The sequence below is a fragment of the Macaca nemestrina genome, chromosome 1, assembly GCF_043159975.1.
Source record: "Macaca nemestrina isolate mMacNem1 chromosome 1, mMacNem.hap1, whole genome shotgun sequence".
NCBI classification, from domain to species: domain Eukaryota; kingdom Metazoa; phylum Chordata; class Mammalia; order Primates; family Cercopithecidae; genus Macaca; species Macaca nemestrina.
The window spans coordinates 122,990,819-123,013,999 of NC_092125.1; the positions used below are offsets into that span (position 1 = coordinate 122,990,819).

Genomic DNA, 23,181 nt, shown 5'->3' on the forward strand with positions numbered 1-23,181 from the left:
GGTCAGGCAGGCACTGAACACAAGACCCAACGAAGGGGAGATTCTCCCCAGAACATGTTTCCTTTACAAGTCAAGACCCTTCAAGACTTAAGAACCTATAAAACAACTGCCTACAGGTAAAATGAGAGCTTCCAGGAATTCTAAAAAGGGAACACTCCTTTTACCAGCATCAAAACGGTAATATCTTCTCAGGCAGACGCAACCAGGGGTCTGGAGGCCAGAGTGTAGGCGCCAGGTATCCACTGACACCCACTTCAAAGATTTTCCTTGCTTTTTTCTCAGCCACAGGGGGCTCCTGGCTCCTGGCAACATGAACCTGACTCCTGATAGTCTGCTTCCTACGCTCTGAGTACTGAAGTTTCTGCTCAGTCCCAACCACCTGCCCCAGGGAGGACCTAGAGCAGCTGACCCCCTTGCTTTGACCTAGCCCCTCCCTCTCTAGCACTGACACTGGTTTGGCTGAGGCCAGCTCAGTGATGTGATCCAGAGAAACCTGGGGCTCCTACTGAAATTACAGCAAACCCAGGGGTGCAGGACAATGTCTCAGTAAAGTAACCTTGATAGTGCCCTGGAGTTGGGTGAGAGTAATCCCAGATTACTGTGGGGTTAATTTACACTGGATAAATGCCAACTCCCTCTTCTCTTCCCCCAGGATGGGAAAGGCAGGCAGCTTGGCAAGACAAGCAGTGACCAGCAATGTTAGCAGAAAAAAACACTTTCTAGACCTGGAGGAGACATGTAGAGGCCATATTTCCCGTAGACAAGCCAACGGGAATGATTTTTGCTTATTTTTAATGTAAACAGAATACACAAACACATTAAAAACCCCAACATGACACAGGAGAATACACACAGAATTATATATAGGTATTTACAGGCCCTCCAAAGCCAAAAGGAAAAATGGCCCCTCTGGTTAAGGGAAGCTTCTCTTCCTACCTTGTCCCTGTCCAAAATCAAAGTGTGGAGGCAGCTGCAGGAGCCTCTGCAATTACTTCTGCATATAACATAGCAGGAGGCTGGAATAACAACAGAAAACCCCCACCCCCACCCCAGAGCACAACCAAGACACCGTTGTATTTTTTTTTGGCCCTGGCCCTAATCCTAAACTCTCCTCCTTTGCAAGCTGACAAAGCAAGGATTTGTGTGTCTCAGGAGGCATCAGCATGACCCCTGAAATTTAGATGTGCTGTGGAGGGGTTCCCATCCCATTCCAGCTTTCCCAGCCTTGGGCTGATTGTGAAATGAGCCAAAACCAACCATGTCCAAGAGAGGAGGGTGGGAGAAATAAAGGAAGAATGGATCCCAGGCAGAGATGACTGCTTCTGAGCTGGACCCTGGGAACCAATAGGAGGTAAAGCTGGGCTCATCCAAGCCCAGGACAGACTGCAGAAGACACAGTGGGGCTGTGCTGCCACCTGGTGGGGAATGGGAGCACTGCAGCCATGAACTAGGACAGTCCTGCAGGTACCTTGAGATCCTCCTTTCTCTGTTTCAGTCCCCTAACCAACAGCCTTACTGCAGCAGCTCTTCCCAGGAAATGGGCTTGGAGAAGACCTCCCTTTCTAACCAGAGGTCATAGTTCATCTGAAAGTCCTCAGGGAGGTCCACCCGTTGGCCCAGGACACTCTGCAGGCAGTTGTCCACTGGCAGGAAGTCGGGGTTGCTGTGGGCCCGGTCATAGCGCCGGGCGTTGAAGCGTTCAATGTTGGCACGGAGGGCACACTCCTCTGCCTGGAAGTCCCAAGGCCGGGCATCAAGATCTGAGACAAAGCAGGAAGAACACAGTTAGGAGCCACGCCCTGTAGCAGCTCCCCATGGACTCACTGCAGCTCAGGGGCCTGGCCAGGAATATTGAGTGTCAACTAGGAGCAGGATACCTCCGAGCTCTAGGAATTCCTTCCTAGATCCAAAGGAGAGTCAAGTACAAGCAGAAAAGACAGAAGTACCGACAAAGAGGCTTATACTGTAGAGATTATGTAGACCCAGAGAGGGAGAGTCATGTGTACAACACATTTCTCTCAAAGTGGCAACCTCCCTAGCTCTCTGGGGTCAGAGGGAGGAACCTGGAAATCCTCTCATTTGCTCATTCTCTCTCAACTCCCTGACCAGGTACCGTGTGCCACCGTGGGCCTGCACACATTCACAAGGCACTGAGAGTACAGACACAGTCATTTAGCCATGGTGGTATACTCCAGAAACGCAACAATGTGGCAACACACCCACATAGAGCAGCCCAGGCGGGCAGGGGAGACCCTGCGGGTGGAGGAAGAGCGTCTGCAGAGGCCTAGCAGTGGGAACCACACAGCTATGTTAGGGGACTAAGCACTCCTTGTGCCTGGAGCTCTGGGTATGATGGAGGCTGGACTGACAGCAGGTAACGAGGTTGAAAAGGAAGCTGGGTCAGATTACAGAGGAGGATAATGAAAAAGGACGAGGGAGCCTCATGCTTGAGTCTGAATCTAATTCTAAGGGAAACAGGAAGCTAATGAAGGATTTTACTCAGGGAGGTAACAGCACAGAAGCTGCATGTTGAAAAGATTCACTAGGGTGCCGGGCGCAGTGGCTCATGCCTGTAATCCCAACACTTTGGGAGGCCAAGGCAGGTGGATCCCTTGAACCCAGGAGTTCAAGAACCACCTGAGAAGGATAGGCACAGTGGCTCACGCCTGTGATCCCAGCACTTTGGGAGGCCGAGGCGGGTGGATCACTTGAGGCCAGGAACTCGAGACCAGCCTGGCTAACATGGTGAAACCCCATCTCTACAAAAAATACAAAAATTAGCTGGACATGGTGGAGTCCAGCTGTAGTCCCAGCTAGTTGGGAGGCTGAGGGGGGAGAACTGCTTAAACTCGGGGGGCGGAGGTTGCAGTGAGCTGAGACCGTGCCAGTGCAAACCAGCCTGGGTGACAGAATCTCTGTCTCAAAAAAAAAAAAAAAAGAAACAAAAAAACGCCTTAGGAAACATGGTGAAACCCTGTCTCTACAAAAAAGATACAATTAGGTGGGCACAGTGGAATGTGCCTGCGGTCCAGCTACTCGGGAGACTAAGGAGGCAGATGTTATGGTGAGCCGAGACCACACTCCAGCCTGGGCCAACACAGCCCCATTTTTGAAACAGGCCCCATCTTTGAAAAAAATTAAAGTAAAAAAGGATCACTAGGGAAATCTAAGACACTGATGGAGGGGAAGGAACTAGAGGCAGGGAAGCCAGTCAAGAGCTGTAAAAGTTTGGGTGGCCAAAATGGGGATGAAAAGAGGGGACATAGTGTTATGACAATTTCTAGAAAAGGAATGACTTGGAGGTACAGGGAGAGATGGGGATGATCGCAGATGCCAAGCCTGGGTAGCTTCTCAAAGTCCTTCCTAGAGTGCCCATCCTGATGCTACAAAAGCAGAAGCTGGGCTCCTTTCTGTTCCTTGGTGGGAAGCTCAGGGCAGAGAAGCACCTGAGCACCACGGGCAGGGAGTGGAAGATGTCACCTTGCCCGACACACTCCCACCCAAATGTGACTGAGTGCAGAGCCTCACCGTTGCCGTATGCCCAGTCGTCATTGAGCCGATGCCGCACCTTCTGGTAGATGGCAGACATGGTCTTCATGTTGCTCTTTCGCCACTGCCGCCCCAAGTATTTGGTCTGTACCTTGAGCAGCTTCAGCACGTAGAGCTGCATCATGGCTTGTTTCACCTTTAGGGCCCGCTTCAAGATGGGGGCTGACTTGAACACCACCAGCATCTGGGAAGGCAAACAAGCAAGCAGCCCAAGCTGAAGACAGAAATAAATGCATACAGCCCTGGTCACGCTGCTGCTTAACCCTTTGGAAGTTAAGGTGACAAACCTTCCCAGTTTCCCTTGGACTGAAGCGTTTCCTAATACATTGGACTTCAAATGCTAAAACCAGTAGAGTTCCAGGCAAACCAGGATGGTTGGTCACCCTAACTAAGGGTCACTTTGGAATCTGAAGAAAGCTATGGATTCTTTCCAGAAACATTCCTGTGTACATGTACACATAAGTTACCAGAGGATTCAAGGACCTCCCCACCCCAAAGGCATCCACAGACCCAGAGTTAAGGAAGATTCTCAGAACCCTGGTTATGTAACCAATCAAGATTAAGATGACATGGAAAAAGCTCTTCTATAAGTGTAGATTTGTTTTAGTGCATGACTGGGCCTCTTCCAGCTTCCAGTTCAACTCATCAAACTCATCAAGGAACTGGGAACTGGCCCATAAAATGCAAGGATATGGCTACAGCAAAGTTAAGTGAGAAGGCACAGTGAGCCCCACCCTAGGGACTCCCTGCTCCCAGCACTCTTCTTTGAGCTCCAAGTTCCAAGCCTGCTGAATGCACTGACTCACTTACCATTGTCCTTGAATGCTTCCACTTTGTCAGCTTGTTCAAGATCCGAAGCAGATTGATACAAGAAAAGAGGTTCCTCCAGCAAAACTGGTTACTGTCACCTGCTTCCTGCAGGGTAAACCCAGGAACAATCAGCCCTCACGGCTACAGTGTGTGCAGCAGTTTCCAAAAGTCCCTCACACATGATCTTAGAAGAGCCGGGTCTTCAGGCCTCTACCAGGAACCCCCTGCTCTCAGAGCAGCCCCAGGACTCCGTCCCAGAAGCTGGCAGGGACTAGGGGAAGAGGGAGGCTCCCCAGACTTTTCCTGAAGGAAACATGAACCGTGATACTGGGAGCTGCAGCCTTGGGCTGCCCTAGGGCTCCTACTGCTGAGTCCAGTGTTGAGGGAGAGAAGCCCTCTACGAGGTGAGCTCTGGATCAGCAGCCCCTGAAGATCACACTCCCTGACAAATCCCTAAATCCAAATCTCTCTGCTCTGCAAGAGCCCTCCTCCTGGCCCTTTTGTACACTTACAGTGCTCTAAAAGCCGGGCACTCCACAGTGACTTCGCCTGTGGGAGACACCTCTATTCCTGTGCTGTTGGGGTAGGCAGGCTCTCTACTCACTAACCCGGGTGCCAAAGGGACAGCCGAGGAGAGCCCAGCCACTCACCAGACTCTCCGCAGTCAGCTCTGGCAGCTCATGCACCACGCAGTGAGGGTAATCCAGGACAGAAATGCTGCAGAGGGGAGAGGATCCAGGTGCCCACCATGAGCAAAGGCCCAGGGCCTAGTGGAGCAGCCGTGCCTGAGCCAGTTCCCAGCCTTCCTCCCTCACTTGTTGGAGCAGAAGTAGGAATCTACCTGGTCTGTCCCACCCGTTTCCCCAGCTATAAGACGAGGAAATATCTGCTACAAGGGAACTTGTAAGGCACTCCTGTAGCCAGAGGCCAGCTGGTTGATCTTGTAAGGGGCAGAGACCCTCACAGCTTCCCCCATAGCCATCAGTGCCGGGCTGGGGAGGAGATTGCTCAGGGCAACTAATTGATGCCAAGCCTTTCTGGAGACAGGGTCTGGCCAGCGCCCTGTGGTATATCACACTGACGAGCAAGTAATGTCAACTATAGCTGGCACCAGGCCAACAGCAGGGGCTAAGAGTCAGCAGACAGGGCATTACAGGGCACATGGCCGAGCCCCTTAGAGAGAGCAAGCAGCCCATGGTCTCCTCAAAAAAAAAAGTACAAAAGGGACAGGGAAGAAAGTACTAGATCCCGGGATGAAAACCCTCCTGCCCAGGTACAGGCCAAGTCACCTGGGGCACGACTAGCTAGACTCAGATTTGACACACTGGGCTCTCCACAGGCAGGGGCCATGTCTCATTTATCTTTGTGTCCTGATGCCTTGCAGAGCGCTGGCTCGTAGATGCTGGAAAAATGGAGGCAGTGGGAAATACCAGCTGGGAACTCTGCTGTCTGACCATACCCACCCCTTCACGGTCCCTGGCCCTCGTCACCTGTTCTTGGCGGTGATGTAGGACATGATGTTTTGATTGAAGAACTTTAGGATCAAAGGAATGCAGTTGGCAAACACCAGGTGCTGGGCCATGTATTCAAACTGAAGCCAACAGGGGAAGAAAAAAAAAAGGCGTGGCCCTTGGGACCTTGCCTTCTTTCCTCCAGGGATGAAAGGCCTTGGCTGGAGGGCCATGTCTTAGAACATTCATGCAGAGTTCAAGCGGGTCAAAGGCCAAGGCCCCCGTTCTTGTGGGCTGGAGGAGCAGTAGTGCCCGAGGCCCCAGACCACAGGACAGGAGGGAAAGCCCTGCGGGTACCTGGTAGACATGGTTCAACTTAAAGTGCTTGAGCAGCAGCAGCAGGACAGCAGAAATGGCCTTAACAATGACCTCTTTGTGGCGGTTTACGTCCACCCCCAGCTTCATGCTCTGCAACACTGTGGTGCTGGAAACATAATTGCCTGGGTAAGCCACCAGCATGTGCAGTACCTCCTTTCTAGGTGCCCACAGAAAAGATGGACTCCTGAGCCTCCCTGGGCAAAGACTCCCACCTCCCCACTCACCCCATGGACATCTCAGAAGTCAGCCCAGGGCTCCCCCATCCACCTCCCAAGCAATGTAGCCTGGCACAATTTATTCCTTCCCCATGATGCCCTCAAATACATTCTTAGTCTGCTTCTCTGCCTTTCCTCTAAAAATGAACTTCTTCTCCTTTCCAAGATCTCCCCTAAGCTTCTGCTGCCGTATTAACCTGAGTTCTCCAAAATGTGTTCTGTGGAATACCAGCATATTGGCAAATTTCATGTCATGGAAAAAAGGGTTTTGGAGTCAGATAAATTTAGGAAGCACTGAGTTACATCAGTTTCTTAATTCAGGACTTCTCACTGTACATCTTTATAAAAGGAATTCCTCCTTATAAGAGAAATCCATGAATCAAATATATAGTATGACTCTAGAACCTTTTTTTCAAGGATCATCACATGATGGCCTAGTGTTCTGTGATTCTCCCTCTGGTATTAGCCAATTCCTGCCTCCTCCTTCACCTGGCCATCACTGCCATACTTCAGGGCCACAGCCACCCAGGAGCTGGACTCAGGGCTGGCGGCCCAGGCAGGCAGGAGATCAGGTCAAGGTCCAGGTCCTTCTCAAAGTAGAACATGATCTCAATCTGTACTCTCACATGAAAAACGAGTACAGGGCCCAGCGCAGAAGAGCTCTGAAGAATCTCACTCTATCACCCTGAGCCATTTGCCAGCATTCTGCGCGTCCGCTTACTGGCGAAAAGGGACGTCTCTATACCTGGCACAGGTTCAGCTATTGCTGGCAAGCTGTCTACAAGCTAACCCTCCTTATCCCGGTGTCCCGATCACAGCTGGAGAGGGCGGCTTTGGAGAGGGCGGCTTTGGGGCAATGTCCAGGGTGGCCCCATTCATTTTACAGAGGAGGAAATTACTTTCCCCAATTCACTCAGGAGTTCGCTCAGTGGCAGAGTCTACACTAGAATCCAGGCCAACAGGACCAAGCCATCTCCCTAACCAGTGAAACTCTTTAATCTAGTAGTTTCCTTTTTTTTTGAGTCAAAAATACCTACATTTAACCTGTAGAGAAGCTGGGCCAATAACAACCAACCTGACAAGAGGAAAACGTCTGCCCTTCTCCATCTATCTTCTGCCCCACCTGCTCCATTCACAGAACGATACTCACGGCATCTCTTCAGGCAAGACATCCGCTAGGATGTTGATTGAGTCTGTTTTAGCTTTTGAGGTGGGTGCTGCAGCCAACAGGATCTTCAGGAGGGCAATCTGGGAAGAGTAGACCATTCAGACACAGGTCTGAGAGCCCAGGGCCAAAATTAAGCTCTGAGCAGTCCTTCTGTTGGTCCACAGGTGGCAGGAGGAGGGCAGAGCCCACTCTAAGGCCACTGTAGTGGGAGGGTCCCACTGCAAGCGCCACTCACCATATACTGAGGCAGGCTGGGGAGCAAGCCTTGGTAGAGGGTTTCTGCAGGGACTTGCTCAACTTCTTCTTCTCCCTTTTAACATAATGGGTACAAGCATAAAACCCCAGCCCAGAATACAATCTCCTGAGCCAGCTTGCTAGCTGGCTGGAGGAAAACCTGTAGACAGTGATGTACATAATGTTGTTAATGATAACAGCAAACCCTGAACACAATGTGCCAAGCATTTTACTTGTAATAACTCAGTTCATTCTTATTATAATAACCCTATAAAGGTATTATTATTCCTATTTCACACACAAGGAAATAAAGCGTAGAGACACCCAGTAACTGGCTTAAGTTGTCATCCACAAAGTCGTAGATCCAGGCATAAGAGGCAGGTTCCTGACTCAGTCTGTATTCTTAACCCTGCACTAGACCTGTGTCACCCTCTGCACTGGGAGGTGGACTGGGAGTTCTTTGAGGGCAGGGCCTGGGGCAACCTTGTGGTCTAATCCCAGCACAATGCCTGGGAAGAGCTGGGGATCCTGGTGGCTGAAGAGGACCTCCAACTTACCCCTGAGAGAGGGGAGCGGAGGTACTCCTCCTCCATCTGTGCCTGGACCTCTGCAATCGACGTGTACTTGTGCTGGAGGGAGAGATGGGAAAAGAAGGGCTGGGGAGAACATTCTCTGGCCAAACTCCCTGCACTCTAGCAAAAGCCCCACACATTTGTCTTCAAACAGTCTTCTGAAAGAGGATAAGTCACCACAAAAATCCCTAACTAAAATCCCAAACCCAAACATTTTTCTTTTTCTTTTCTTTTTTTTTTTTTTTTTGAGATAGAGTCTTCCTCTATTGCCCAGACTGGACTGCAGTGGCATGATCTTGGCTCACTGTAACCTCCGCCTCCCAGGTTCAAGCAATTCTCCTGCCCCAGCCTCCCAAATAGCTGGGACTACAGGCGTGCACCACCATGCCTGGCTAATTTTTGTATTTTTAGTAGAGATGGGGTTTTGCCATGTTGGTGAGGCTGGTCTTGAACTCCTGACCTTAGGTGATCCACCCACCTTGGCCTCTCAAAGTGCTGGGATTGTAGGCATGAGCCACCATGCCTGGCCCCAAAATATTTTTCTAAATGGGCCCCTTCCTCTTGCAACTAGAGTAGGAAGCCCACAGTAGATAAAAAAAAAAGTAAATTAAAGGAGGGAAACAGGCTTTCAGATAGCTACAGTGACAGGAGGAAAAACTGAAAGCAAAATCAAATACTCAAAATGCCTAGCTGCAGAGAGACCACTTAGTACTACCAATTCCAAAAATATATTTCAAAACATATCAACAGTTTCACTCCAGACAGCTGTTAGGGGAGATGCCTCTTCCCCACTCTTTTTTTTTTTTTTTTTTTTTGAGACGGAGTCTTGCTCTGTTGCCCAGGCTGAAGTGCAGTGGCTGGATCTCGGCTCACTGCAAGCTCTGCCTCCCGGGTTTATGCCATTCTCCTGCCTCAGCCTCCCATGTAGCTGGGACTACAGGTGCCTTCCACCTTGCCCGGCTAGTTTTTTTGTATTTTTTAGGAGAGACGGGGTTTCACCGTGTTAGCCAGGATGGTCTCGATCTCCTGACCTCGTGATCTGCCGTCTCGGCCTCCCAAAGTGCTGGGATTACAGGCTTGAGGCACCACGCTCGACCTTCTTCCCCACTCTTAATGTTCTCTCCTATGTGGAGGGACAGAGGTTTGCCAAACACCCCTCATCTCTCTCTGCCCCATCCAGACACTCACTGCTCCCTTCTCTGATCAGAGAGTATGGGAGGGGACACAGGGCAGCCTTGGCTCCACTCTTCTCTTTTCCCTTTAGAACCTGTCTGCCTGCTGAGAGTCTGTGCTCTCTTCTCCTGCCCGCACTGCCTGGGACTGGTAGGTATCTCTGCCTAATTCTGAAACAATGTATTAGGACACTACTGCTGCGTTCTTAAGCCTCATTCTCCACGGCTCTATGAGCTATAAAGTTGGCATTACAATCTCCATCTGCCTACTCCTCTATTTCAACTGCCTGAGAACGTGGGCAAGGAAAAGGAGGGTTATTTATTGAGCTCTGTAGAATTCCAACAACTGTCAAGTAATATAATCCTTTTTTTTTTTTTTTTTTTTTTTTTTAAAGAATCCAGGTCTCACTCTGTGGCCCAGGCTAGAGTGCAGGAGCATGATCATAGCTCACTGTAGCCTTGATCTCCTGTGCTCAAACAGTCCTCCTGCATCAGCCTCTTCAGTAGCTGGGACTACAGGCGTATGCCTTGGTGCCCAGTGGTCAGGTAATACAATCTTTAAAGACTTTCCAGTCAGTCCCAAACAAAAGCTCAGCTAAAACAAGTAAAACTTATAATAAAACAAGCAAAAGTTATGAAAGACTGTTTGCAAGATTATTCCAAAGTCCACCCTGGCCTCTACCCCAGGTTCTTGCAGGCAGACAACAGTCTTAAAAGGCTTCTCCCTACAGGCTGGTTTCACTTTACTCACTTCGGACCAAACAAGCCAAATGCTCACCCAAAGCCACTCACCTGTTTCAGAGTCTTGATGCTTTCGTGGATTGGCCTGGGCAGCCCCACCACTGTGTTCGTGTCACTGGAGAATAAAGAAGGCCCTGTGTTGAGCCTCGACATTAATTCACCTGGGATCCCAAACACCAAAGGCTGGGAGAGCTAACAGCAAAATGAACTTGGCTTCTACTCACCTGCCTAGTGTGTAACCTATAAATTTGCTGCGGCTGGACTCGAGGAACATCTCAATATCTTTCTCTCTGCCACATCCCCCAAAAAAAGAGAGAGAAAAAGGTTTTTAGCAAATGCTATTTCAAAGTGTTACAGTTAACAAAAACATAGAGCATCCAGAAACTGTGAAGCCAGGAGAAGAAAAAGTCTCCCACAACTGTTTTTCTCTTTCAAAAAAGGGAAAAAATAGAAATTTTCAGTGTATTTTAATGTTTCTTATAATTTTGCTGGATCAATAACCTGGAAATATATTACATGTTAACTAGTTTATTCATAAAATTAAAGAGATACATTAAACTTAAAAACATACTTTATTCACATAGTATGAACAGGTTTGTCAACAGACTTTCTTAAATACTAAAACTTTGTTAAACAATTAAAGCTACAGGCTACTGATTTTTCATGTAGGTCACATTTTCCTATCCCAAACAATCAGCATACCTTGCATTTTCTGATGATCTGTTTTGCATTCCCTTCACAGATCACTGAAAACTGAGGCTTTACCTGGATCAAGAAAGTGACTTCTATATCCTCTCACATGTCCATCTATTTCTTAAGTTGCTGCCTATCAAACAGACACCATTTATATATCTCCAGGTACCTTCCCATCCATCGATGTACCCACATATATCTCAAACATTTTCATTATGGCTCTAAAGAAACTCTTCCTTAATCTATCATTTTTCCCTTAAAAATCATATACAACCCCGGGAGGGGTGGGGACATGTTTGCTTAAATGCTTTTGTTTTTATTTGTTTCCTATCCCCCTTCACTAGCATGTCTAACCAAGAGCTAACTCCAATTACTGACTCAGTAGCCACATGGGGGCCATGTTGTGTGAGACCAGCAAGGCTAGCCTCCCTGAGACCCTCAGGACAGCACCAGGCGCTTTAAGAGAGCCTCATCCCAGAGCCACGGTCAGCCTGCCCTGCAGAGGACCACACACGGTGACGCAGGCCAGGCGGCAGGCCTGAGGGTGTGAGGGCTCTGGCCTCAGGAGCTATGAGTGCTCTGGAGGTCTGAGACTCACCTGACTTTGGGAGCCCAGGGGAGCCCTTTGGGGCAGGTCAGCCTGTCAGTCTGTGGGTGCTGTAGTGGGGGAGGCATCACTTCATCTCGTTCCAGGGGGAACGTCTCCCCCTCCAGACTGTTGTCATCATCATTCTCCTCTTCCTCTTCTCGAGAGTCATCAGCCTTGTAGGGATCCCGCTCGTTGAAGGCATCTAGGTTGTCCTGCTTTATCAGAGCCTGAAACCAGGGAAGCGAGATGAGACAAGAGCCAATTGAGGATGCAGACTAGGGAAGTGCGGCTGGAGGAGACACAGCGCACAGGGGTGTCAGGTAGAGGCAGGAACAGTGGAAAAACCAGAGGGGGAGTCAAGACGGGGGCCACACCATCAAGTACTTCTTGCTCCAGTCCCTCAAAAGCACCACGTGCTGAGCACCCACCATAAACTGGACCAGAGCTGGGGACAAAGTGTCCTTGCCGTGGAGGCATGATTCTGACTGGTTGATCAGAGATCATTTCCAGCAGCCCTGCTCCTCCAAGGACTGTGCTGCTGCAAGCATACACCTTGAGGGCCCTCAGGAGTCACAGGGACCTCTGTCACCCTCACCTTGTGCTCTCGGCGGCCCCGTTTCTGCTGCTGCTCAATCAAGTCTGAAGCAGATGCTGGTGGAGAGGCTGCCCTCATGTTGCGAATCACTTTGATGCTGTCCTCAGGAAGTGGGGGGAGGCCCAGGATGCTGCGCTTCTCAGCCTTCATGCTCTGCAGCTCCTCAAAGCCGCCCAGCGTGCACTGCATTACAGACAGGGAAGCAGAGCCAGAGTCAACGTGTCCACAGGCTGGTCCCTGACCATTGTGTTGGGCTCAGAAGCACCACATCATGACCCACGTCTTTATAGAGACCCAGGCAACCCCTGAACAACGGACTGAAGCCACTCCCGAGGAGAATTCTGCGACATCCGCAAGGGAAAAGAGAAAAAGGAACAAGGAAAGAGTAGAGATGCAGGCTGACTGACCCTAGTGCAGATACACTAACTCTGCACCTATGACATACTCTTCATTTAAAAAGCAAAGAGCCTAACCCTGCAAGTTCCTAGAAAAGTTGGTGAGACTCATGTTTCACGAGTTGTACATGCGAGTCTTTCCAAGTCAAACTGGAAATACAGTTGGTTGCTCACATTTAAAAGAAAAAAAAAGCTTCATCTAAACATCTCCCAAGAAACAGAAACCCCAGCACCATGCAGCAATTTTAGATTGCTTAGTTTTGCTGTTTCTGAGCAGTTCAGCTTTCCTCTCTGGCCTTAGCAAGGCTTTGTGAAGAACAGGATGTGTGGCCAAGATAAAAATGCGTCAATGACTCAAGAAATCCTACACTTACTGAGCCCTGGCTCCAGAGCTGACCCATTCTGAAAGGAAGGATGAGCCCCAGTGTAACAGAGGCCCAACCCACCTCCACTGCCTCCCCCATGCCACTCCTCCTGGGAAGGCCTCCTGGCATGGCCTGGCTGCTAACAATGCTCCAAAGCCCAGTGTGCTGGACGGCCCACGCTGGCACCCAGTCCCTCCCTACCTAGACACAGAGTCGGGTTGACACCATACCCTGAAGAAAATGGAGGCTGGCTCAGGGCTCACGCTTGCCCCTTCAAGTGACATCCTACCAGGGCCCCAATTACACCAGCTTTAACTTTGCCTTAAATCCCTTTACAAACTCCAGGTCCAGAGCTGCTTGCTGAGAGGCAGCTTGTCTGGGGGAGAGCTGTTCTATGACAGAAAACATCTTCCAGGAGTCAGGGAGCCAACAGTCTGTTCTGACTCAAGGCCTATGTCCTCATTGGCTACAAAGGGACAATAGTGGCACTTACTTTGTCATCTCTTTTAGCGCTTTTTAAATAATTTTTTTTTTTTACCAAAGCAGTTTTATAGTCACATAATTCAATATTCAAAAGGATATTCAAGGAACAGTCTCCTTACTGCCCATCCCCTAGCACCTGAGTTCTCCTCCAAGTAGGTGCTCACCAATACTGTCTTCCAGAGCAGCAAGAGAACTTTCTTCATGGGGAAGTGAGGGGCGTGACCACTGCAAAATTTGGTCACCATCCCAAACAGCATGATGGCAAACGGCTCACTGTTGTACAGCGGGGAGCCTGGAGGTGACACAAAGGTATCAGGACCCTCCCAAAGCCTTCCGCCTCAGCTTCCAGGCAGGGCCTCTAGAGAGGATCCCCAGGGTCCTACCCAGTTCGGCTCTGAAGGTCTGCCGCATGGTCCTCCACTCAGCCTTGTCACCCTCACACTCCTGGTGAACGGTCTCCACTATCAGGTACATGATGTTGAGCAGGACCCTGAGGACAAGAGCCAGCTCACAATGAAGTAGGGCGGTGGGGGGGTCGAAGGAGCACCCTAGTGTCTAACAAAGTGCTTACACAAAGCAGGGGCTTAATATTAATAAATGGTGGCCGGGCGCGGTGGCTCAAGCCTGTAGTCCCAGCACTTTGGGAGGCCGAGACGGGCGGATCACGAGGTCAGGAGATCGAGACCATCCTGGCTAACACGGTGAAACCCCGTCTCTACTAAGAAATACAAAAAACTAGCCGGGCGAGGTGGCAGGCGCCTGTAGTCCCAGCTACTCGGGAGGCTGAGGCCGGAGAATGGCGTGAACCCGGGAGGCGGAGCTTGCAGTGAGCTGAGATCCGGCCACTGCACTCCAGCCTGGGCGGCAGAGCGAGACTCCGTCTCAAAAAAAAAAAAAAAAATTAATAAATGGTAGCTGAATAAATGAATATGAACAAGAATGGCCAAAAGCATTTACCGCCCTAAGCTTCCTGAAAAGAAAAGCACCAGAGATGGTAGTGAGCTATAGGGTCAAAGCAGAACGGGGTCACAGCGAGAACAGAAACAGGGTTTTTGATGAGGAAGTGGAAAGCAGGAGCTGAGAGGTGACACCCAGGGATCCTAACACCTAGGAGGGAACACTACAACCACCTAGTCTAAAAACTTCCAAATTCATAAAAAGAGCCAGATTTCAACCTTCAAAAACTGAAGGGTGATCTTGGTGTTCAGCAGTTGCTGTGAGCTCCTGGGCAGCTATGAAACATTAGGAAGCTGTCGGGTCTAACCCAGTGAAGATGAGGATCAAGCTGTGTACACAAGGCGGCGGGAGCCCTGGGAACATTATCAAGTGTTTCACCCAAATACAAAACACCCACAACTGGGTCCTGAGTAACAGTGTGAGTAGGAGGCCCACACTTAGCTGTGGCTCTAAGTCACCTGACCCTGGATTGCCTTTGGGAGTCTCAACCCAGAGCCCCACCTAGGATGAGCCCTCAGCAGTTCCTACTAAGCATTCACAGTGGGCCCATCAAACGTGCAGATGACGTGTACAGAAGCACACACAGCAAGGACACCCACAGCCAGCCTCCCACACCCTGCTCTGATCTCATCTCTGACTAACGCTCGGAAGCCCAGGCTTGCTGCTTGCCTCACCTGAGGTCTGTGCTGTCAGCCAGGGAGATGGCGGGCTTCCTCACAGCACTGCTGCAGGCGGCACTGTTGCTGCAAGAGATTTTGAGAGTCAGCATCTTCCTCCAAGAAGGAAGATAAGTGATGTCCCTGACAAGTACTGACCAATGGGGACACAAAATCCTGTGATACATGCTTGGACTGCACAAGAAGCCACAGGATACGATGGCTAAGAACCCAGGCCATGGCTGGGCACGGTGGCTCACGCCTGTAATCCCAACACCATTTGGGAAGCCGAGGCGGGTGGATCACCTGAGGTCAAGAGTTTGAGACCAGCCTGGCCAACATGGCGAAACCCCATCTCTACTAAAAATACAAAAATTAGCCGGGTGTGGTGGCGGGCACCTGTAATCCCAGCTACTCAGGAGGCCGAGGCCGGAGAATTGCTTGAATTGCTTGAAGCCAGGAGGTAGAGGTTGCAGTGAGCCAAGTTCGCGCCATTGCACTCCAGCCTGGGCAACAGAACAAGACTCTCAAAAAAAACCCCAAAAAACAAAAAACAAAAGACAAAAAAGCAAAAAAAACCCAGTCGTGCACTGGACTGCCACAGTTTGAATCCTGGCTCTAACTGTGCCTTAGTTTCCTCATCTGTAAAATGGGGATGATAGCAGTACCTATATCCTTAACATGAATTAGCACCTGTAATATCCTGAGAACAATGCCTGGGACACATAGGCACTCAGTGAGTGGTCTTAGCTATTATCATTGATGGCGTTATCCTTAGATGAGCAGCAGCTGACCTGTCCACTGGACAAAGGTGACACAGGCAAGGCCAGGCACTGGTTGAGCCCATGTGTCAGTCTTGTGCCTGGCCTCCTGCCAAGCGGGGAACTGCAGGGCGAACACAGCAGAGTCTACAGGTTCAAAAGAGAGCTCAAAGTGAGGAGTCTCCTTCTGAGGAGCAGCCCCGCAAAACCGGGGTAGGGCCTACCCTGTCTGGTGTAAAAATTCTGGCATCAGGGAGCTGCAGGGACCTGTCATTAGTCTCCATTAATCTTCAAGGTGTAAGTGACCAACTCCATTATTCAACCCAGGTGGTCAGAACACAGCCTGGGACCAGACTTTCTGCCCCATGTGGCCCATTTAACCCTCTCAAAGCCAGTTAGTTCTGCAAGCTGTGTCCCCCTTCCCACCCCAGCCTCCCCTTCCCTACTCAGCCTCTCAAAAATGCTCACTCTATTTCCATGTTCAGAAGCTCCACCAGAGCATTGAACGTGCCCACCTCCAGGAGGAGAAAGATGTTGTAGCGCATCCAGGACTGCACCTCTGCCTCCGAGCTGCACTCCCCAAACGTGCCTGCAACACAGGGTTCAGTTCACTGAGCCCCTCCCTGCATCTGAGTGGGCAGAGGTGCTAGGGAATCCTGGGGAGGTCCACTCAATACCTTGAGCAACATAGAGAATTGCTCGAGCCACCTTAAGTCTCTTCTCCCTGGCAGTGACTTCCAAGCCATCCAGGAGCCTCATGGCATGGGTCCGGTGCTGGTTGGTGTCCAGCTCAGTCCACTTCTTGTCTGTCACTGCAGGGCAAGAAACCAGTTACACCTGAGCCTAGAAAAATATTCACAATGGCATGGACCCATGTTAACTCACCAATTTCAGGACTGCCATAGGACCAGAAAGACAAGTTACCCCCTATGTAAGTGGTAAGATCATACTGCTGCCCTATGAATTTGATTTCCAAACTGAAACGCTGGTATTTTGGGCGCAATTTTAATCACATGAATTTTTTTTTCCTCCCCCAATCTGCACATTCTGAAAAGCCCCCACGGATGTGCCACAAGCCCACTCTACATGTATCTGGCTTTGAACCATCAGGGTTCAGCAGGCTTCTCAGGCCGTTCAAGGATGACTCAGGTCATTCAGATGCCTAAAAGAAACCTGCAGCTCTCATCATGCAGGGCAAAGGAAGCAAGAAGTGGGGGAAATCATCTCACCATGGATCCGGAAGTCCTCCTCAAAGCATTTTCGATTCATCAGGAATTCTGGCCCTTCCGTGTAGCTGTAAAGCTCTGTTGGAACAAAGTCTCATCACCATTGGTTCCATGTCTGCATTGCACACCAAGTCTCACATGTGCAGAGAAGGCAAGGCATTTGCTTCCACTCTCAACTCTGGCCCTGAGTCATAGTGACTCCTGGAATAAGCTCTCTAATTATGAAGGGGATCTTAGTTCTCTAATGTGCACAATAGAGAGAACCAGAGTGCCAGAATGCCATCTGGACACTTCCTGTCCGATGTGCATCCATCCCACCATGCCATGCCAGGGCTGACGGCCACCTGGGATGCGCCTCTCAAGTGGCTGCTACCTCTTGAGCAGGACATGTATTACAGAGGCTGGAGAAGCAGCTTACACCGACCTCGCATTACATGAGAGTGGCAGTGGCAGCAGCAGATGGGCACAGATGCAGGCATCCCTCATGACCCATTGCTGGAGGAGAGACCACTATCAGGGTCACAGTGGATAGCCAAGGAACATCACTGTCTCACAATGGGACTGGGCTCTAGTCAGCTTCATAAAAGTAAAGGACAACACAAAGTTATAAGATACACAAGGCTTGAATCAAATAACTAATATGTCATATATATACATATATACATACACATATACATATACACACATACATATATACACACATATACACACATATATGCATATATACACACATATATACGTATACATATATGCACTATATTTACATATATACACATATACATACACACACATATATCTATCTGATAGAACTAACTAGGGAAAGCAATGAAGCCCTAAATGATATTCATTCTTAATTTTCTTAAAGACCAATAAGGAAAAAACTACCCCCAAATAACACAAAGGTCCCTGCCTTACCCGAGAGCTCTGCAGCCCACTTGTCTGTGTCAGCATACTCAAACTCCAGGTCTGGTGACTCCGAATAGCCCTGCTGACAAGAGGAGAGAGCTTTAGGAAAAAGGATCATGCTGTTTGTCAAAGAAACACATGCTTCGAGATGCTGTTGTTACAGGACACCAGTGCCTCCACTTTTCTGATGTTTTTTCACATTTTGTTTCCTAAAACCTCTCAGAGTATCCTATACCTTTCCTTCAGAGCACTTATCATAACTTATCATTATAGGATGTGTTTAGTGTCTGCCTTTCCACAAGACTGCAAGTTCCCTGAGAACAAGAACATCATCCATTTAGCTTACCAATGATTTCACAAGGTCCAGCATAGTATTTGGCATGAATAAGTGAATGAATGAATGGTTTATACTCACATATTTGTTAAATGAACAAATACAAGGTTTCTATGTATTTTGTGCAGTAAATGACCATTCCACGTGATGCTAAGATTCCAGAAGTCTTAACTTCTTTCTGGCTAGTGAGCTGTCAACAGCTCAGGACAAAAATAAGTATTGAAACCCTCAGCTTTCCCCGCCTTTGTCTCAAATTTCAGTGAGAACTGACAAAGAAGGCCACCGCCAAACAGATCAACTTCCCTCCCACATATAAGAGAGAATGTGACAAAGACAGTCTTTTTCCTGTTGGAAATAGGTGATTACTGAGAACACACCATCTTGGAAGGCTTGTACTGGGAAGAGAGAAGTGAGAAACAAATAGGTAAAGTCCTTAGGTTTAATTACAATCTACCTGGGAAGACAAAGACCAGCCACAAAATGACATACCCACAAATGGCCAGACGAGGTGGCTCACGCCTGTAATTCTAGCACTTTGGGAGGCTGAGGTGGGCAGGTCATTTGAGGTCAGGAGTTTGAAACCAGCCTGGCCAACATGGTAAAACCCCATCTCTAATAAAAACATAAAAATTAGCCAGGCATGGTGGGTCGTGCCTGTAGTCCCAGCTACTGGGGAGGCTAAGGCAGGAGAATCGCTTGAGCCCCATAGGTAGAGGTTGCAGTGAGCCAAGATCACGCCACTACACTCCAGCTTGGGTGACAGAGGGAGATTCTGTCTCAAAACAAAACAAAGCAAAACAAAAAAACAAAGCAAAACAAAAAACATACCCACAAACAAGAACTCCACATTGTGTTCAGAGACAACACAGTGTACACTTTGACAAGTTATTGAGCTTCAGTTTCTTCACTCATTGAATGGCAATGATGAAAATCTACTCTGAAGATTTTTAAGGACTAATCAAAATTATGTAGTACACAGTGAGCTCTCATCAAATGTCAGCCTCCCTCTCCTCCAGGCATTCACTGATCAGGCTCCCAAACTACCGATTTCAGCTATGACTAAAGAAAGATCACGGAATCAGCCTCTCTTTTTTTTTTTTTTTTTTTTGAGACGGAGTCTCGCTCTGTCGCCCAGGCTGGAGTGCAGTGGCCAGATCTCAGCTCACTGCAAGCTGCGCCTCCCGGGTTTACGCCATTCTCCTGCCTCAGCCTCCCGAGTAGCTGGGACTACAGGCGCCCGCCACCTCGCCCGGCTAGTTTTTTGTATTTTTTTAGTAGAGACGGGGTTTCACTGTGTTAGCCAGGATGGTCTCGATCTCCTGACCTCGTGATCCGCCCGTCTCGGCCCCCCAAAGTGCTGGGATTACAGGCTTGAGCCACCGCGCCCGGCAGCCTCTCTAAAGAAATGGATTTAGACAGGTCTCTGCTTAAATGTGTCTATTTGACTGGTCTTTCATGTAATCAGTCTATGTGGAAATTTTTTTTTTTTTGAGACGGGGAGAGTTTCAGTCTTGTCACCTAGGCTGGAGTGCAATGGTGCAATCTCGGCTCACTGCAAACCTCCGCCTCCCAGGTTCAAGCAATTCTCCTGTCTCAGGCTCCTGCCACCACGCCTGGCTAATTTTTGTACTTTTAGTAGAGATGGGGTTTCACCACATTGGCCAGGCTGGTCTGGAACTCCTGACCTCAGGTGATCCGCCCGCCTCGGCCTCCCCAAGTGCTGGGATTACAGGCCTGAGCCACTGGACCCGTCCGCTATGTGGAAATTAAAGGGTAAAAAGAGAAATTAAAAATTCATCAAAGGGTATTTATTTGACCATTCATAGCTACTCAGACAAATTTTAAACCATTTTTCAAAATAACTCCTCTCATGATGAAGGTAGGTTCACCCCCCTCCACTTTTGTAAACTTCCACACTTGAAAAACTGAGTAGTTACCACTGATGTCCATCATCCCACCATGCAAGGGCTCCTAAAAGGTCAGTGTCATTGTTTTTTCAAAGAATTCACTCCAAGCTCAAATTACGTCTACTTCGGGCTTGCCAATTGTTGACATGTTTTCTCAGGGGTTTAGGCTTGCTAACAAAAAATAAAAGCTTCTGAGGAACTGATTTCACAGGTCTAAAGATAGTATCATCGCTCTTCGGTATGAATTGGTACATTATGCTTGGACAATGAGGAATTCCCTCTCATTAACTTGGCTGATCAGGTTGGCTGCTGATCAATCTAGGAGATGGCATAGTAAGTGCTCTGGGAACCTGCTGATTAAGAAGCCCTAAAACGCCGTGACATGAGTATCTTCATTCATGAATTCTGCAAAGGGAGGTAGTGGGAGGAATTCTTTAACTTGGGGTGAGGTTACTAGTCAGCTCCAGACTATGCCATCTCCAGAACGGCAGGAACGGCTCACTGGCGAGACGAATGAATGCTGGGTCCTAACGGACGCTTAAAATGTCTATTTCTCATCTTTATCAGTTCAGTAGCAGGCGCACTGGGCACAACACCCACCACAGGCACTGTCAACCCCACGGCCTGATCTGGCTCAGGTCAGAACAGGGCATGTTTCCTCCTCCTACTCTCGGAACCTACGGCAGCGCAATACTCTCAGTGATAATTAGCTCGGTCCGGCTCTAACTGCCTTCTAGATCCTCGCCGGTACCTTTCCTGCCCACAAGCGCCTTCCTCTGTACGCGGCAGGACCCAGGAGCTGGCGCCCGCGTGCCAGGGGCAGAGGCCCGAGATGATTAGGTTGGGGACGCGGCCGCCCAGCGCCCTGGAGTGCACCCAGACCCCCGACTCCTCGGCCCCGAGCTGGCGCGAAGGCGGCTTCCCCAGGGGCTGGGGCCTCGAGGCCACGCCCACAGCCGGGGCCCAAGGGAGCAAACCAGCAGTTGCCGGCTCCCGGAAGGTCTCCCGGGCGGCGGAGCTCTAGCAAGGACCCCAGCTTCATGCCCTCGACCCCAGGAGCTGCGAGCCTCGCTTCCTGCTCCTTTCGCTGTATACTGACAGTTCTCGGCCGGGCTCTACCGAGCCCTCTGGGAAGCCCAACCTGGTCCCGACAGTGGCTTCGGGCCCGGGACCCCCGACGCCGCCCGCCCGGGTGCGAGCCTCGCCCCCCGAAGCTCCTGACCTCCGAGTCTTTGCGCTGGTTGCGGTTGAACTCCCGGCCTTTGCCCCCAGGAAGGAGGCCCGCGCCGGCCCGCGGTGCCCCGGGTGGTGGCTGTGCGGTTGCCGGCGGCGGAGGTGGCGGAGGCTGGGGCTGCTTGTTGTTCACGATCAGTGGGCCCGGACCGCCGGCTGCCGGCTCCATCTTGGCTGCTCCACACCCCCAGGTTGACTCGGGGACAACCGCCGTGATGCAAGTCTCGCGTGATTTTCTCGAGGAAATTTCCCTGGCCGCCATATTAAGTGTGGCGGCCAGTGTCAGAAGCCATCTTGGCTGACCAACACCTCGCGATATTCTGTCTGCAGCCCTTCCGTTGTTGATCTTTTTAGTTTTCCTCCCAACTTTCAGTTTCAGTTTAGAAGTAATTTTATCTGTGAGGCTTCCCTGAGCTTCTTCAGTTTAGTTACCCCTCCTTCCTCTAAATTGCTTTGCACTTATCACTGATAGCCTTGTTCAAGGCTTAGGCGGAATTTTGTAATGAACAAAATGGATAGGATCCTAGTTCACAGAGTTGCAGTTGTGACAAGTGCTAATCATTCAACAAACATTTGATAAATGTCTCCTGTGCACCAAGCAGTGGGATAAAATGAGGAACAAGTGTCTGCAGTCATGGTACATAACAGTGCTTGGTGAGTCAGACAAACAATAGACAAATACAGAGAAATAAATGCTGAAAAGTGTTAAAGGAAAATTTGTTCACGGCACTAATTAAAGATGGTAAGGCAGACTTTGTGTAAGAGAGCCCATGGTGATAGTTACAGGGACCACTACAACCAGACCTTGCAGTGAAGAAGAGGAATTAGACTCAACTCTGACTCCAACAAGAAACAGTGGAGATTTATAACCAAAGAGCAGGATGAGGGTCAGCGGATGGAAAACTGTCATGCCCGACCGTGTGAAGAGACCACCAAACAGGCTTTGTCTGAGCAACATGGCTGTTTATTTCACCTGGGTGCAGGCGGGCTGAGTCTGAAAAGAGAGTCATCGAAGGGAGATAAGGGTGGGGCCGTTTTACAGGATTTGGGTAGGTAAAGGAAAATTGCAGTCAAAGGGGGGTTCTCGGGCGGGCAGGAGTGGGAGTCAAAAGGTGCTCAGTGGGGGAGCTTTTTGAGCCAGGATGAGCCAGGCACAAGATAATGTCATCGCTCAAGGCAAGGACCGACCATTTTCACTTCTTTTGGGGTGGAATGTCATCAGTTAAGGCGGGGCAGGGCCTTTTTCACGTTTTTTGTGATTCTTCAGTTACTTCAGGCCATCTGGGCGTATATGTGCAAGTCACAGGGGATGCAATGGCTTGGCTTGGGCTCAGAGGCCTGACAAAAACTACTAAGAGAAACATCAAGGATAAGAAGTTTCTTGCTAAACTGACCTAACAGGATTATTGCTGAAAGCAGGACAGGGTGCTAAGATGTTGAGGGTGGTCAGATACCGAGTGCTATGGTTTGACTGTGTCCCCCAAATTCCATACGTTGGAAACTCAATCCTAAAGTTCATATATTGATAGTATTTGGAGGTGGAGCCTTGACGGGGTAACTAGGATTAGATAAAATCATCAGGGTAGGACCCCTGTGATGGGACTGGTGGCTTTGTAAGAAGAAGACGAGTGATCTGAGCTGGCACACATGCTCTTGCTCTCTCATCGTGAGAGGCTGTCTACCATGCAGTTTAAGAAAGCCCTCACCAGATGCAACCCCTCGACTTTAGGCTCCCCAGACTCCAGAACTGCAAAAAATAACTTTCCTTCCTTTATAAATTACCCTCTTTGG

General features: G+C 49.6%; 1 protein-coding gene across 2 annotated transcripts; it reads right to left on the reverse strand.

Annotated features, from left to right (window-relative positions):
* Positions 1-739: 739 nt before the first annotated feature.
* On the reverse strand, positions 740-21,657 carry LOC105479253 (striatin interacting protein 1). 2 transcript variants are annotated; one of them, XM_011737176.2, is made up of 21 exons: positions 21,380-21,657; positions 17,926-17,995; positions 17,014-17,088; positions 16,462-16,596; positions 16,253-16,373; positions 15,042-15,110; positions 13,794-13,900; positions 13,575-13,702; positions 12,168-12,350; positions 11,582-11,799; positions 10,515-10,580; positions 10,342-10,405; positions 8,363-8,434; positions 7,807-7,881; positions 7,554-7,651; positions 6,168-6,294; positions 5,850-5,950; positions 5,010-5,076; positions 4,360-4,464; positions 3,529-3,733; positions 740-1,760 (listed from the first exon to the last, which is right to left on the reverse strand). In XM_011737176.2, the coding sequence occupies exons 1-21, from the start codon at positions 21,650-21,652 to the stop codon at positions 1,513-1,515; spliced, it is 2,607 nt and encodes an 868-aa protein (XP_011735478.1). In that variant the 5' UTR covers positions 21,653-21,657; the 3' UTR covers positions 740-1,512. The 2 variants fall into 2 exon arrangements, with proteins under 2 accessions (XP_011735478.1, XP_011735479.1); XM_011737177.3 differs by lacking the exon at positions 15,042-15,110.
* Between the last annotated feature and the right edge of the window lie 1,524 nt (positions 21,658-23,181).

Bases quoted from the DNA above. Each gene is read 5' to 3' on its own strand.
- LOC105479253 (XM_011737176.2), bottom strand. From the start codon at position 21,652: ATGGCGGCCAGGGAAATTTCCTCGAGAAAATCACGCGAGACTTGCATC. The intron at 10,406-10,514 runs GTGAGTAGAAGC...TTTATTCTCCAG, and splicing joins ATAGGTTACACACTAGGCAG to TGACACGAACACAGTGGTGG. The intron at 6,295-7,553 runs GTGAGTATCGTT...TTATGTTTCCAG, and splicing joins GTCTTGCCTGAAGAGATGCC to CACCACAGTGTTGCAGAGCA.